The sequence below is a fragment of the Alexandromys fortis genome, unplaced genomic scaffold (genome assembly GCF_014885135.2).
Source record: "Alexandromys fortis isolate MF-2015 unplaced genomic scaffold, M_Fortis_MF-2015_v1.1 scaffold_208, whole genome shotgun sequence".
Lineage (NCBI taxonomy): Eukaryota > Metazoa > Chordata > Mammalia > Rodentia > Cricetidae > Alexandromys > Alexandromys fortis.
In genome coordinates, this window is record NW_026068082.1 from 1,646,926 (window position 1) to 1,662,248 (window position 15,323).

The 15,323-nt window shown below is 49.1% G+C and overlaps 1 protein-coding gene across 1 annotated transcript in view; it reads right to left on the reverse strand.

Annotated features, from left to right (window-relative positions):
* Positions 1–5,185: 5,185 nt before the first annotated feature.
* Prmt8 (protein arginine methyltransferase 8) overlaps positions 5,186–15,323 on the reverse strand; it is an 82,877-nt gene continuing 72,739 nt past the window's right edge. The window contains exons 9-10 of the mRNA XM_050122008.1: positions 6,386–6,507; positions 5,186–5,651 (exon numbers count right to left, since the gene is read on the reverse strand). Of these exons, the coding sequence (XP_049977965.1) occupies positions 5,568–5,651; positions 6,386–6,507 (206 nt within the window). The 3' untranslated portion in view covers positions 5,186–5,567. The remainder of the gene's footprint in view (positions 5,652–6,385; positions 6,508–15,323) is intronic.

The following is a 15,323-nucleotide window of genomic DNA, read 5'->3' on the forward strand; positions in this document are numbered from 1 at the left end:
AGCTACCACTGACCAAAGTGCTGTTTGCAGTGTCTACTGCCCTTTCAGACCTGATGAGCCTAGGCTTCAGGACTGGCATCCAGGGCGTATTTGGTAACAGAATGTGACATCATGTATCATCTCTATCAGGACAGTGGGGACACCTGGAGTTTCCTTTGCCTTTGAAGCTCAGGGAATGCTTTATATGATTTCTTCTCATCTTTGGCTGGGGTTCTCAACCTATGGGCCAAACCCCCCTAGGGATTAAATGGCCCTTTCACAGTGGTAGCCTAAGATGGTTAAGAAACACAGATGTTTACACTGAGATTCTTAACAGTAGAAAAATTACAGTTATGAAGTAACAACGGATACTTTTATGGTTGGGGTCTCCACAACAGGAGGAACTATATTAAAGGGTTGCAGTACTAGGAAGATTGATAATCATTGCTCTAGAGTCACGAGGTGAGTGGTGTCTTTCTAGAAGCTACTTCACCAGTCGGCAGCAGTGCAAGGATTTTGCTGGGTCCTTTGACTCATGTCCTGGGCAGGGTTGTCCATTAACTAAATGGCTCCCATCAGAAATGGGGACAACCAAGCTCTAGGGACCAGTACAGAGAGAGGATTCTATGTCCTGCTTGCTCGGGCTGTCCTGGGCCTAAGGTGCTGGCAGACATTTGATAAAGGTGCTTTGGCACACGTGTTGTGAGGATGGCCTATTGCTGGCGTATAGAATCATGGTGGGTCCCTAAACGATGGGTTGGGCCATGAACTCTATGGACGATGGGTCAATCTGACCATGTTCCCCCTCTGTCTCCAAAGGCCTGCTGAATGAGATGAGGTATGTCTCAAGGGAGATTTTCACTGTCAACCTGACTAGATTCAGGATCAGCTGCGAGAATTTATTTCTAGCTGTGACTTTTAAGGTTATTTCCAGAAAGATCTAACTGAGGCAGGGAAACCCAGCCTCAATGTGAGTAGCTTCATCTTATGGACTGGAGTCTGGGGTGAGTAAAGATGAAAAAACAAGCTGAGTACCATCATACATCCCCATGCTCGACTGAGGACACCCTACCATGGTGTCTCCCCCGCCATGAAGAACTGTTCCCACCCTGGCCGCCATGTCCCCCACCATGTTCACACCCCTGCCATGATGTCCCTACTGGGATAAACTGTCCGTTAGTAGTGTGAGCCAGAAGAAACCCTTCCTTAAGTTGCCTCGGCCCGGTGCTTTTCTGCGACAATGACAAAGATAAAGAATACATTGAGGAAGTGTACCTCACACCTGTCCTGCCCAGGAGCTGAGAGCTGAGTACACTCATGGACTGGAGGCCGCAGGGGGTTCGCAGTTGAGCCAGCATGAAGGAAAGCCAAGTGACCTCATTTCTTAGGATTTGGACAGGAGCTAATCAAATCTATCCGAGACTAACACGGGGAGGGAGTTCCATCAAGTGTGTGTTGACTCCAGGGTTCAGGCATCCTATTCAGGCTCATTATCCAGTAACTGCTTCTTGGGTCGTCTTTTGATTAGTAGATATGCGGTGTCTGAGTCTTTGCTGAGTGTAAGCTGATGGCTTCTTTCTGGCCAGAGACCTTGGAAGCCCCTGATCGTGAACAGACCACAGTCCTTGGAAGTCAGGTTTCCCTTGGAAGTCACAGGATAAGAGACCCAGCGTTTAGTAGGATAGTTGATAGCCCAAGGGTATAAGGCAAGCTATTCCCTCTGCCTTCCCACAACCCGGTAGGGCTATCCTCAGAAATAGGACATCTGAAGAGAAGGTCCCATACAGACAGGTAGCAAGGATCGAGAATAATGTTCCTTTAGAAAGAAGGCTTCGTAAAGCAGGCTGAAATTGTTGAGGATCTTAGAAAAAAGTATTTTTTGAACATATTGGAGAGCTCTTAGGCTCTGAGACGTGGGGGTTAGGGTGGGGCACAGCTGAGTCAGATGATCAAGACAGGACAGATTGTTACCAGTGATTCAAACTGGCCTCCAGGCTGGGAACGGACTCCAAGCAAGTTGAGCATGGCCCAGGGATGGTATCTCAGTCCCTTTCTGTTGCTATGACAAAATACTTGAGACTAGGCAATGGAGAGAGAGAGAGAGAGAGAGAGAGAGAGAGAGAGAGAGAGAGAGAGAGAGATTTTGGCTTGTGGTTCTGTGACCTGGGAAGTCCATGGTATAGGCAGCAACTCCATGTTGTTTTAGTTCATAAAGGACAGCACAAGAACAAGCAGGGGGTGAGGGTGGAATGAGGGGGTGAGTGGCCATCCTCCATCATGATTTGAATCAGTCAGATCCATTGTAGCCCCTCAGTTCTGTGAGAGTGAGGACTCACTGGCATGCAAAATGCATCAGTACACTCCTGGGGACTGTAGTCCAATAGTGAAACTGTACCACTGAGACCTACCGTGTGGCTCTGTCTCACTAGGCACCAAGCATTCACACGAGTTTTGCTAGAGACAGACCATACTCCAGTCACTGTGGACAGGCTGAGATACCTGCGGACATTCCTGGGGGTTAGCGTGAGAGGAGAGATAGAGAGGAGGTAGGCCTGGGCAAAAGCTTCCTATCTGCCCATAGTTTCCAGGGAAGGTGGCCTCCATAGACCACCTTACCTATGAGAGTAAAGAAAATGTCGAGGAACTAGAAGGCCAAGGGTCTGGACAGGCCCATGGGAACCTTGCGTGGAGTGGGGGTTTGCTGAGCTCTGCTCCTGTCCTGATGCCTCAGCTCTCTACTTTTCATCATGGCAGTCCCGTCCCCAGAGCCTGTAGTCTAGCTGGGGTGCGGGGAGCTTCCAAGCCTGGACTTCGGAGCGTGCCCAGTGGCCCACGTTCAGCCATGTCCAGGACACTCAATGGCAAAAAAAGGCACTGCAGATCCATGCTTACAAGTTCTCTAGTAAAGTGATGGGAGAGAAAGCCACTAATAGGCTCTCTGCAGCCTCAGCAATAGCAAAAGCAGTGAGTTTGGGTGCGGGGTGGGCTTCTCAGGTGACGTCAGCTCAGCAGCTCCTCTTCTGTCACCCCAGGACCTGACTTAGACCCTGACTTCTGTTCAGAGCACAGGCAAAGCAGATATGGTTTGTTTTCACTGCGTCACAAAACAAAACAAACACAACCCAAACAAAATACAACCCAAACAAAACAAAGGCATGGACAGTTCCCACCGGAGCCTCCTAGTAGCAGGAGGGGAACAGCTGTCATTTTAACCCTTTGTGGATGGAGTCCATGGCCAGAGAGTGAGGGCCCCGGGACAGGGTATGGGGCAACCTCAGGAAGCTGAAAAATGAGGACCAGGGGTGGGGGTGGGGAGACTGGGATGGCCTGCTTCTCTAACAGCTGGAGAGGAGGAAATAGCATCATGGATGCCTATAACTCCCACAAGATGGCTATCCTGTTGACTCCTGTCAACTCTTATAGGTTCTGGCAGCATGGGACTTTCCCCTGTTGGCAGGCATCCCCCCCTCACTGCCCACATGAGTGGGATTCAAGTTTTGGTAGGCCCTTGCAGTAGGCAGAACACATGACCTCTCCAAGAGCCTTGGTAATGGAAACCCACTAATAGATTTCCCTCCAATGTCCTCAAAATGCCCTTTTTCAATTAAATTTCTTTTTCTAACTCAAGGTTTTGCCCTCCCCTTAAGTTTCTCTATTTTACTTCTCTGGCATATGTATATTAAATTGTTATATAATTCTCACTTGTTTTTTTCTAAACAAATGAGAGTTTCACCCATTAGGTCAAGGCTCTGAAGAATCAGCTTAGGGCCAGGAAGGGTGGTCTATAGCCTGCTCCTGCTCAGCACTAACTCTAGGGCTCCTCCCTGGGTCCCAACACGTCGGCTACGAAGTAACTGATGAGGCTTTTGCATCTTCCAAGGCTTTGGAAAGTTGATGAAATTCATAATAGAGCGTTCTAGAAACGAAAGTGAGACTGCCATTGGATTTGTCTGACATTATCTGAGGACTCTTTATAGACTTTACACAGACCTGGTCCTGTCTAGGATAGATAGCCTCTCTAGGTTGGTTTTTTATGGAAGTAGAGAAAAATGTTAAAATCCCTCTAGAAGAAGGCTCAGGGGGCCTGAGGTCCTGGAGGAGGTTGTGGGAACCTTTCGGAGAGTCAGGTCACACTGGCATACGCAGTCCCTGTCACCACCTCCACCTGGAGCCAAGCCCAAGGCCCCTCTGCATCTGACCCCTGCTGGGCACCATCACTCCACAATGGGCTCCGTCTTTCAATGGACCCCTTTCCTCCCAACACTTGGAATGTCTCCTCCATGGGAGATAACACAGGTGATAGTCCAGAGGCCCAAGAATAATCCAGAAACAAAGACCAAGTATTCCACCAAGCCTGACAAAGCACACTGTCATTCTATTTCCATACTCAGACAAGGGCTGGAAAGACCCTGTCAGACCCTCAGACAACGGCCTTCAGACTACAAGTAGTCTCCTAGCTATGTATCTAACACTGTTGGTCAGTTCCTGTCCCCCTCCCCAGCACCCTCACCTCAGTATCTCCAAGACCTTTTTGTCCCCTCAGGTAGTACCTAGACAATCCACAGTATGCTAGAACTGACTAAATTTCCCAGCTGCTTCTTCCATGGAATGTATTTTCAGTGAGCAAACACAAACAGGGGGGTCACTCCACAATTTTCTGACCCACTGTAGCTTCCTGCTACCCACTCCGCCCCCTGCACCCACCCTTACACCCCACAGCACCAGGAACACAGTATCCCGTATTGCTTCGTTCTCATGTGTGTTTATTGAGTGCCCACAGAGCCCGTGGTACTGTGCTCAGGATTCAGAGCCACAGTCTAGCCAAAACGAGACCAGAGCTAGTACACAGAATGCTTCATAGCTGCGTAACATCTGTTAAGGGATCGGGATGGGGAAAACTAATCACGAAACAAATTCCTATTCAAAAGCAACAGAACCTCCTCTGAGAGTAATATAGAGTCTAGGCACATACACCCACACTCACGCATACACACGCGTGAGCATGTGCACGCACACACCTCAGCATGAACACCCAAATAGGCCCACTTAGTTGTATATGCGTGCATATACAAATGTTTGTGGGCATGTAAATTAATATAGAATCTGTATGAACACACACTCATGTGTGTGCATGCACAAGTGCACACACACATACATAAACACACTCACACACACACATACCACTGCACAGAGAATCTGGCTTATGCTATCAAAGACACTACGTCTCCAGGTTCTATTGGAAGTAATCTGTCCTAGATGTCTGCAGCATGCAAAACTTGGAAGATCCATAGAGTCAGTTTAGGAGGACAATGGGGGCACACGGGTAGGCTTCCATCCTCGAAGCCCCCACCACAGCACAACAGGCAACAGCAAAGCCTTTGTGAAGGGCTCCAGGGGCAGAGCAGAGGAGCTGGAGGCTCCCTGTCATGGTGGGGCCCGGGAGAGCTCTGGCAAGTTCACCTATCTTCAAGGCAGAGTGCAAAGCTCCAGTTATCGAGTGTGGTCCTCCTAACAGTGTTCCTTGGGGCAGCGTGGCAGACAGAAGTGAGTGCCTCTTCTCGCTTGCTCTCTGCAGCTTCCCACATGTGCTAACGCATTTTGTAGTCATTAGATACAGATGTTTCACACAGCTGTCCCTTAAAATCCAAGTCTACTGTGAAATCGAGGTCTCGCTGTGAAGAAAGAGCAAAGAGCCACAGTGTGAATCTGGGGAGGACGTCACAGCCCTTCCCAGGCCTGGGACTTCTCCTGGAGCCCCAGGGACAGGCAGTCATTTAGTTTCTAGCTAAGGAGTCTCCACAGTTCTCAGGAATCTGTTCCGGTGCCCCATTAACCTCACAAGAAGGGCGCTGACAGCTAACCTAAGCCTTCCTGTCCACACACGAAAGCAGTCCCGGGATTTCCTTCCTCTAGGTGATAACTGAGGAAGGTGATGGGTCTGGCTTGACATCACCCTCAACCATCCTGCAGGCTTTCAGTATCTGTGCAGACACAGGGACATCTCAGAAAGGTTCCACCAGGCCAACTGGAGAAATGCCCAACCAACATTCCTTCTGTACCAGACACTTGAGCATTTACTGGCTCAGCTCATCCTAAATGAGGCAGAGCCCATTTATGCAACATCCGTTCTCCAAAGTTCTCCTTTGAGCTTCTGGGAGCTGTCCTCAAGGTTGAGGTCAGAGTCCAGAAAGCCTCTAGCCACTGGGGTTTGGAAGAGTCTACAATGAGGTCGTCTAATTAGGCCCGGTCACCTGCAAACACAGCTACTGCCCGCCTCCTCCAGAAGCTTCTCATTTGTACACAAGACATTAGACCAGGCAGATGACTTCTGGGAGCTCCCTGGGAGTCAGATCCATGTGTCCCTTCTCCTCAGTGGTCCTGGCATGCAAGGCTCCCTCAGACTCACCACATTTTTGGCATTTGGCTTCATGGATATGGTCCCGTAGATTTCCTCCCCCCTCCGGACAGTGAGGTAGTCTTCCAAGTAGAAGACGGTCTGCTTCCAGTGGGTGTAGGGAGCATCGGGGGCTGGTGGGGCACACAAGAGGGGGAAGAAGAAAGAGGCAGAGATGAACAAGAGTCAGCTGAGGCCCAGGACCCACACAGAAGATCGGAGCTTGCCATGGCCAAGGGCTCAAGCAAGGCAAAGAATGGCAAACATGGGCCCAAGCATGGCAAACATGGCTCTGCCAGGTCATGCCTTTCCCCCATTCCTTCTGCCTTGCTAAACCATTAGATTACATTCTTAAAGCCAGGCACCAAGGTCATTTATTTGGTGACTTCTTCCTTCTGAGGCTATCAAAGTCCAGCTAGCAAAGTCCTGAAGTCCAACAATCAAAAGCCTCCTTTGGCTCACCTAATTGACATGCCCAATCAAAATTAACCAACTCACCCTGGCACTGGCTTTCTCCATTCCCTTTATAAACTACCATTTGCCTACGGGCAACATCTGCCTATGGGCCACATCTGCCTCCTCTCTATCCAGAGATAGTCTGTTTTCTCTGTGGGACAAATACCCCCGCCCCCTTTCACTTGTTCCCTTCCTTCTCTTTTTCCCCTGTCCTCTACCTTCTGTCTTTGTCTCTTATTCCCTGTCCTTTGTCCCTCTGGTACAAAAACCTCTCTGTTGTGTTGAGAACTTGGTCTCGGGGTTTCTTGGGCTGGCGCTTGCCCTTTCACGGAGGACTCCATGACTTCTGCCCATGCCCCACTCAAGGGCTCAGGCGTCTAGACCAAGCCCCAGAACTCCTGACTCAGCCCCAGCCCCACTGAACTGGTGACCTTAGTGAGGGTTCAGAAGAGAGGCAGCCTTGTGCCAGGGGCCAGCTGGCATGCTGAAAGCCCCCTCAGCAGCTAATCCCGTGTGCACACACGAGCCTCCTCCCTATGCTCCCATGTTAGCACAGTGAGGCATATAGAGGAGCCCATCCTCTCTCCATCGTTTGTAGGTGTATGACATCATTTGTGCAAACTTTACCGCTCAACCAGTCTCCCAGCTTTACCAATACCTCTCCTTTTTTTATTCCTCCATCCTTTGAATAGCTTCTCTTGCCCAGGTGTTTGCCCTGCTGCTGTATCCAGCACTCTGGCCCAGTCCTACTGTAAATGCCAGCTGTGCCTTTGTAATAGGACCAGGAAGAATGAGATTCTTCTTCCCCAGATCACCCCTCCTGCATAGTTCAAGGCCATAATGATGCTTGCGTATCCCTGGTACTTGCCACTGGGCCCATGTAGTCTCCAAATAACATGGAGGGGCCTATATCTTGGGATGCAGTCCTTTTCTTTGGTAGTGACTGCCTCTGAAGCACTCTCCCCACTCACTGCATCCTCATCCTTCAAGGCCAGCCTTCCTGGACCACTCCAGCCTGGATCCGGTGCTCCAAGGGCATCCAGAATTAATGTCATGACACTGTCTAGCATGCCTCAGAGTGAACACCTGCTCCTCTCTTGCTTAGATCCTCGGCAGGTTCTCAGAGAGTGGAACCAGGCCAGCCTTGCCTACCACTGCTTAGCTCTCACCAAATTCAATCTAGAAGCCCCGAGTCGAGTGTCAAGTGGACACTGTTAAGTGGACAGTGTCTAGAGCCCAAAGTCAGCATCTTCAGCATCTTGTGATGTGTGGTGTGCCCAAAGATGGTCAGCTGAAACTTGTGGGCTACAGAAGGCTCATTTTAGGGTGAGCTCCTCTTGGTTTAGACCCTCGTCTTCCCCCGATGGACTTTCCATCTCGCCTAAAACCAGTGCTAATAGCAGCAAGACTTGGGAAGGGCATAAGGGCCTTCAAACACATCGAAGACTTTTTGCAGGGAAGACTCTGCCTTACATACAGCTTGGGCAATTACTAGGAGTGAGTTGTGCACCTGTGGGAGGAATTGGAATTGTCTCACAACCATGGGAACGGAGTGGCTTGTTCTTCCGCGGAGGGTTGAGGACACCAACTGATGTCCTCGATTGTCATGTGCCAAGTCAGACCTAAAATATCTTTCAAAACCCCAAGATCTATTTTAGCGATGGCAAAGGACCCCCACCCCCAACCCTTTGTTCCTTGCAGTGAGCTGGCTTGATCAAATGTCAGTGGTCAGATAGAGACAGGACAGCCTTCAGTGTGTGCATTTGGAAATCAATGAAAACTCAAGGTTACAAGAGAAGACATAGCCTGAGCCTCTGGAGGGGAAGGAAGACAGAGATACCATAGCCTGTGCCTTGCAGACCCTGGGACCTCAAGGCCGCCTAGCGCTAACCCAGGCATGCTGCTGTCTACAAACCACCTGCTCTCAGCATGCTTCCTGCCAATGACCTCTAAATAAACTGTCAAAAGACAAGCTCTGGCTGTGTGTGCAGAAAGCCGGAGTGTGACTGACAGCACCCTCGCCCCCATCTCCACCTCCACCCACTCAGGCAGGTGTCTCTGCCGTTCCTAAAGACCTTCAGCTAAGAGGATCTGAGCTGCCTCCTCCGTCACCCAATCAGAGATGCCCACGGTCTGATCGTCACTGGCTTAGGTTTGCTGCCCAGTGAGGCCAGTTGGCCTCTACTGGATGACCCCAAAGCCCGAGTGCCATCCCCGGGTAGAAGAAATATTGTCTCAAAAGGTTTCCCAAACATCATTTTCATAGTGGAACCAGCAACCATGGTCTAATGGTGGCAACGTGCTTTCTCGTCAGAGTTTTCCGCCGTGTCCAGTAGGAAGAGCACAATTCAGAAGTTTGACTCTGCTTCATTTTGCATTTCTAGATCAGTAATTCCGGGGAGGTGGTACACCAAGGGGATAGACATGTCACGACGTAATTTCTGTCCCCATGGCTGAAGTGTCTGTCTTCTTTTGCATTATCCGGAGTCGATGTGGTGGGAAGAACAATGGTCCCTAGTTCTGTAGTATTGTTGCCACAGGTTTGTACTGTGACCCTGGAAATCCTGGGCCATCACGTGGAATATAGGCCATACTGCTTATTCCCTGAGGTATGGTAAGGGTGAGATGGATTGTAAGGAATGACCACACATCTCTCTCTGCCTGGGGACACAGTCCATGTCTGTTCACCCAGCACAATCAGGACCAGCTCACCTTTTCGCTTTCCAAGGCCTCCTGAGTCATATGGACACCCACACTTACAACCTATAAGCCGTGGCAGCTGATAGTGAGTCTTTGAGGAAACTGGTATGTAAGTATCCATCCATTAACTGGTATGTAAGTATCCATCCATAAACCGTGGGAGGAATCCCTGCAAAGATACACTGCCTCACTCCAGTGCTCTAGAATGCCTGAGCCGTATCTGGAATGCAGCAATGCACCGGGTGGCTCTCACACTATACCATGCATTCAGGACTCTGAATGATGTCTACAGCTCTCTTTGTCAGTGACCAAGTGTCCCTCCCTCCCCAGTCCCAACCCACGACCCAGGATGGCATAGATTTCAGTCATTATGAGGATGGGTTCCTCTTGGGAATATTCTGAACCCACATGTCTAGACCCACACATCAGCCCAACCTCGCCGGTTCTAGGTTACTGATGACTTTCGCTCTCCATTTGGGGTGAGTATGACCAATGCTGTCTGCAATGCTGCAAGGATAAGAACATGCATTTAAAGGTCTTCTGCTTAGGGTGCCTGTCATGCACCATGCATGGCTCTGCATTTGTCCAGCAATGCCCAAGATGGACACGGCATTGCCACCCTCATCCTTCCTGTAGACCCGAAGTCCTTAGAGGACCATCAGGCAAGCAGTGGGTAGCGCAAGCAGCCCTATGGGAGCTATGGGCTTTGGTGAGGAGTGGAAACACGGGGAGCCATGAGCGCCATTGGGAGTGGCCTCTCGTGTAATTATTTTCCTGTGCTCTGAGGAAGAGAATTCAGCTTCCTGTTTCCCTTCCTAGCAGTTAAGTAATTAGATTTCTTTGTAGGCTGTAAATTTTCTAGCTGTATATTTAGAGTTGCATTGTCTAGCGGAGCTTCTTGGAAATTAAAGACGGTGTACAGAGAGGTTTTCTCGACCTGGAAAATGACTCAGTGCCACAGGATGGCAAATCAGAAAAGAGGCTGCCTGAAACCCACAAAGTCACCCGCTCAAGGGCATCTCTCGTGATTAACATCCTACCTTGGAAAACCTGATATTTGAAGCCAGCTCCCCTTAGGGCCACTGCCTTCCGCCCACCTTGCAGCTTCCCTGGGTTGTACGGCAGCATCAGATTTCCTCCCACCCTCACAGGGGATGAGTTCAAGGGGACGGGGACAGCTGTGCCCATGGCTGGCGGAGCTTTGGGTGCTTCTGCCCGACGCTGTAAAGCAGCCAGAACCATTAGCAGAAGCATTTTCGAGCTACACAGTATGTGATTTGCTTTTGTGAGTGGATCCCCCAGAGCTGGATGCACTGAGTCTGAGAAGTGAAACTCAGTGGGGAGCCAGCAGGGAGGGGCACCAGCCGGGGAGGGGAGGAAAGCATCCACAGATTCCTACAACCAATATCTTGTTTTCGCACATGCATGATTGTATGAAAACTCTTTTTACCATAGCCAGGATGTAAGAAAACATAACTTAGGATAATGCCTTCGGGACTGGATGGCTAGAAACGGGACATTTAGAGAAAAAATTAAGAGCTACCAATAGCATCTAAGCCACTAAGTTCTGAGGTGAGCTCGCAGGGAGTTCTTCTGTGAATACAAGTTAGTTTATTTACATTTATTAATTATAAATATAACCCTATATCATTTATTCATCATCCATTTTAGCTGATATTTATATTTTAATTAAGTATTGCTCAACAACTCCTGCACTTACATTCCAACAGAAATAATAATAAATTTGTTTCCAGCTACTCTTTGCATTGTAGTTAATAATTTAGCTCCATTCTAGTTAATAATTCATCTCCATCCTAGTTATTGAGTTAGGTGGTAAGTTCATGAGTACTCATTATATTAATAAACAAATAAGCCAAAAGTGAATCATGCATAGGTTGTCCAATTGTGATAGTATGTCTTGAAACAAACACTGGGATTTATCTAATTATATACATCTATGAGCCTAAAACACAAAAGAAATTACTCTGCCAGTGACCAGAGTGAAGACTCAGAGTAGAGTCCACTGCCAAGCCCATGTGGTTCTAGCAAAATCTTTGACACACTAAACTGATGCTAACCTCCCAAGAGGGCAAAGAGACTAACCAACCGCACTGTTTCCTCTGAGTCTCAGCAAGCAGGATAGGAGGACACGAGAGGCATGAAGGTGTGGTGAGGGCAGAGGGCACGCCCTGGTGAGGAGGCAGGCTTGCCCTCACAGAGGGAGTCAGGCTCAGTGGAATCCTCAGCTGTCTAGTTCAAGATGGTCTTGCTGGAGGGTAGTGTTTCTCAAACTCAAGGAGGAAGCATGGATACCTGGAGGCTTTGCTAAGTCACAGAAGGCTGGAGCACCCTCAGGGTTTCTGAGTTGGTAGTTCTAGGGAGAGGCCATCCTAGATCCAAGGGTTGCTGAGGCTATTGTCCACAGAAAATTCTTTGAGTGTCACTGCACTGAGACACGGGAATCAAAGATTTTAGGGCCTACAAACAAGCTTCTTCAGCCCAGCTTTGTGGAGTTCTGGGCAAACAAGAGGGAATGTCTTGCTAATGACTCAAAAGCAGAGTTCAGATTCCACCTGGACTCATCATTGGCTTTCATCTTGAGCGGGGCAATGGTAGGGGGATGGTCCACAGACTGAGGGGACTGAGCCTGGTGCACATACTTCAAGTCCTCACCTTCTTTCAGGAAGCCCAGAAGCAACAGCTTTGAGTCTGGGCTGAGCTTTCCCAAGCCTCCTCCTCACGGGGTCATCAGAATGTCAACCCAGCCACCACAGAGCCAAGGAATCAACTCTAGACAGAAGTCCAGTAGGGTGCTGGCACCAGAAGTAAATCCCTTGAAGGGAAGATAAGCCTTAGTGAGACTCATGGGCCCCACAGCTTCTTCTAGAGTGCCCCTGTCAAAGGCTCTCTCATCACCCACTGGGCGGGCTCTACACTATCATCATCGGGAGATGGGAGAGACAGAGCTGGATGCCATGACTCCCCCATTACCACCCTCCCCTCCCCATTGCTAGACTGTGTCTCCTTTATCCTTCAAGTTCAAATACCATCTGACTTCCCCCTCTCCAGGCTGCTCCTACCCCCTGGGAAAAAGAGCTCAGCTCACCTACTGACCCTTGAAGGAGGGCAGCCCTCATCAATGGCCCAGATCATGGGGATCTCTGGTATTTCCTAGGGCCAAAAGAGCACCTGTTTGGCATAGATGATAGAGCCCAGGAGACACTAATCTTTGTAGTCAGAGGTTGTGTACTAGATGTAGGAGAAGACTTTCTGGGATTTGGACAAGATTGTTTGTTTTTTGTTTTGAGACAAGGTAGGTTTCCCTCTATATCCCTGGCTGGTCTGGAACTTGCTGTGTAGGCCAGGCTGGTCTCAGACTCACAGAGTGCCATTTGCCTCTACCTCTCAAGTATTGGTACTGTGTGTGTCACCACACCTGGCCTGATATTGAATTTGCTTAAAAGGGTTCCTGCCTCCTGTCCACAGGTAAAAAGGCATCTCTGTCCCCATGTAGCTAAGAAATAAGGGGTTATACCTGCTAGAACATTTCCCTTTCCACTAGCACACCTACCTACTCAACCCCTGAGGGCACACGCCCAGTTTCCAGGGACTCATATGGAGGGCATTCAGCCTCTAGACCTTTATCCTGGCAGCTCAAGCAGACTATTGCAGAAAGAGAAGGGCAATAAAAGCCTTCTGATAAAGGACCCTTCCGTTCCTGGGTCACAGCCCAAATGAGCAGGTAAAAACAGTGGCCCAGTGATAAAGAAGTCCCCTGAGCTTAGGGCATGGGAGGGAGCTCAGAATGGCTGTCCTGTAGGTGGGAAAGATGGGGGAAAAAGTTGGGCATGCCCTACAATAAGTCTGAGGGCCCACTAAAGGGCCAGGGCCAAGCCACAGAACTCTCTCTAGTCAGGCCCAAAGGCAGTGAGGCGCCTCTTAAGGCAGACTAGGCAAAGGGCATGATTTGAATGTGTCTGCCAAAGTTCGTGTGTTGGAAATGTGGTCTTTAGAGAGTATATCGATGTTGAGAGCTGAAATCTTCTGGGTGGGGAGTATCTGGGTTTTGGGGTTCTATCCTCACGAATATACTAATCTGTTCATATATAGATGTACCTATGGGTTATCATATGTCTTAGTTACAGTTCTATTACTGTAAAGAGACACCATGACCACTGCAACTCTTATAAAAGAAAGCATTTAGTTGGGGGCTTGCTTACGGTTTCGGAGGGTGAGTCTGTGATAATCCTGGTGGAAGTCATTCAGGCATGGGGCTAAAACAATAGCCTAGCTTTGCAACCTGACCCACAGGTAGCAGACAGAGAGAGACTGGTCCTCATGGGCTTTTGAAAGCTCAAGGCTCAGTCTCAGTGACACACCTCCTCCGGTGAGGCCATATACCCTAACCCTTCCCCCAAAGTTCTGCTCCATGGTGACACCGCATTCAGATATACGAGCCTATGGGGGGCATTCTTATTCAACCACCTCTTCAGAGGAGTGGGCTACTGAACAGGAAAACTCTCTCTCGGGCTTTCTTTGTTTCACCTTTGGTACCATTTGCCATGTTATGGTGCAGCACAGAACCCCCATCAGATGCCAAGCTAATGCCAACACCATGTTCTCAGACTTACCAACCTCCAGAACTGTGAGTCAAATGAGTTATCCAGACTCAAATGTTTGGTTATAGCAACAGAAAGCAGACAGAAAGAGTGGAAGTCATCTTCTGGGATCACAACCACACAGACTTAGTGATGAATGGACGCAGGTGGGAAAAAGCAGGAAGGAAAGAGAGAGACCAGTTCATAGCCCAGAGGGAGATATGTCAGTCTTCCATAGAGGCCGTCACCTCTGCACACACCTCCCACATGTCCTGGGGCCAGAAGGGGCTTCTGTCAGAAACCCTGTGCTGCTCTTACCCCTCACACAGAATCTTTTCACAGATGCCAATCAGACAAACATATATTAAAATCTCCAGAAGACAGGCCCAGTGAAATGGATCAGAAGCCAGAGACTCTTGTCACATGAATTCAGTGACCTTAATTTGATCACTGGAACCCACAGAAAGGTAGCAGAAAGAATCAACTCCAAAATGTCTTTTGGCCTCCACAGGCACAAGCATGCTGCAACACCCCCCCCCCCTTCACACATCATAACACACATTATAGTAACAATAAATTACCCAGGCCATGTCTCCTACCTTGCCCTCCCGCAGCATTACGCAGGGCATCATAAATGAGCATAGTGAGGTGTCTGGAGATGAGCCCACCCTCATTATCAGCCACTTGCAAACCCAGGAACAGAGACAGCAAGACTTGAATTATTCCTCAAAACAGTGAGATCTAAGTCTATCTCTGGCCCCAGGTGCAGACATGACATTCTGGACTGCTGGGAACTGCGTCCATCAGATTGGCCAGTGGGTGTGTCTATGGCGTATTTTCCTGATCGTTAATTCATGTGGGAAGACTCAGTCACTGTGGATGGTACCATAGCTAGGCAAAGTGTATCTGGGAAGTATAAAAAAGGGCGTGAATGTGAACCCGCGAGCCAGCCGATGAGCAGTGTTCCTTCAGTTCCTGCTCTGTGTTCTTGCCTACGCTTCCCTCAGTGATAAATAAGCTGTAGGAGTAAACAAACCCTTTCCGCCTCAAGTTGTTTTGTCCATGGTATTTACCTCAGTAACAGAACGCATGCTCAGACAGCCTCCGTTTTCATGTGCTCACACATGTGAGCACACATGAACACTCAAACTCCCTTGGTTTAAGGTAGACCTAAGTAAGTAAGTCAGCGTGATGAT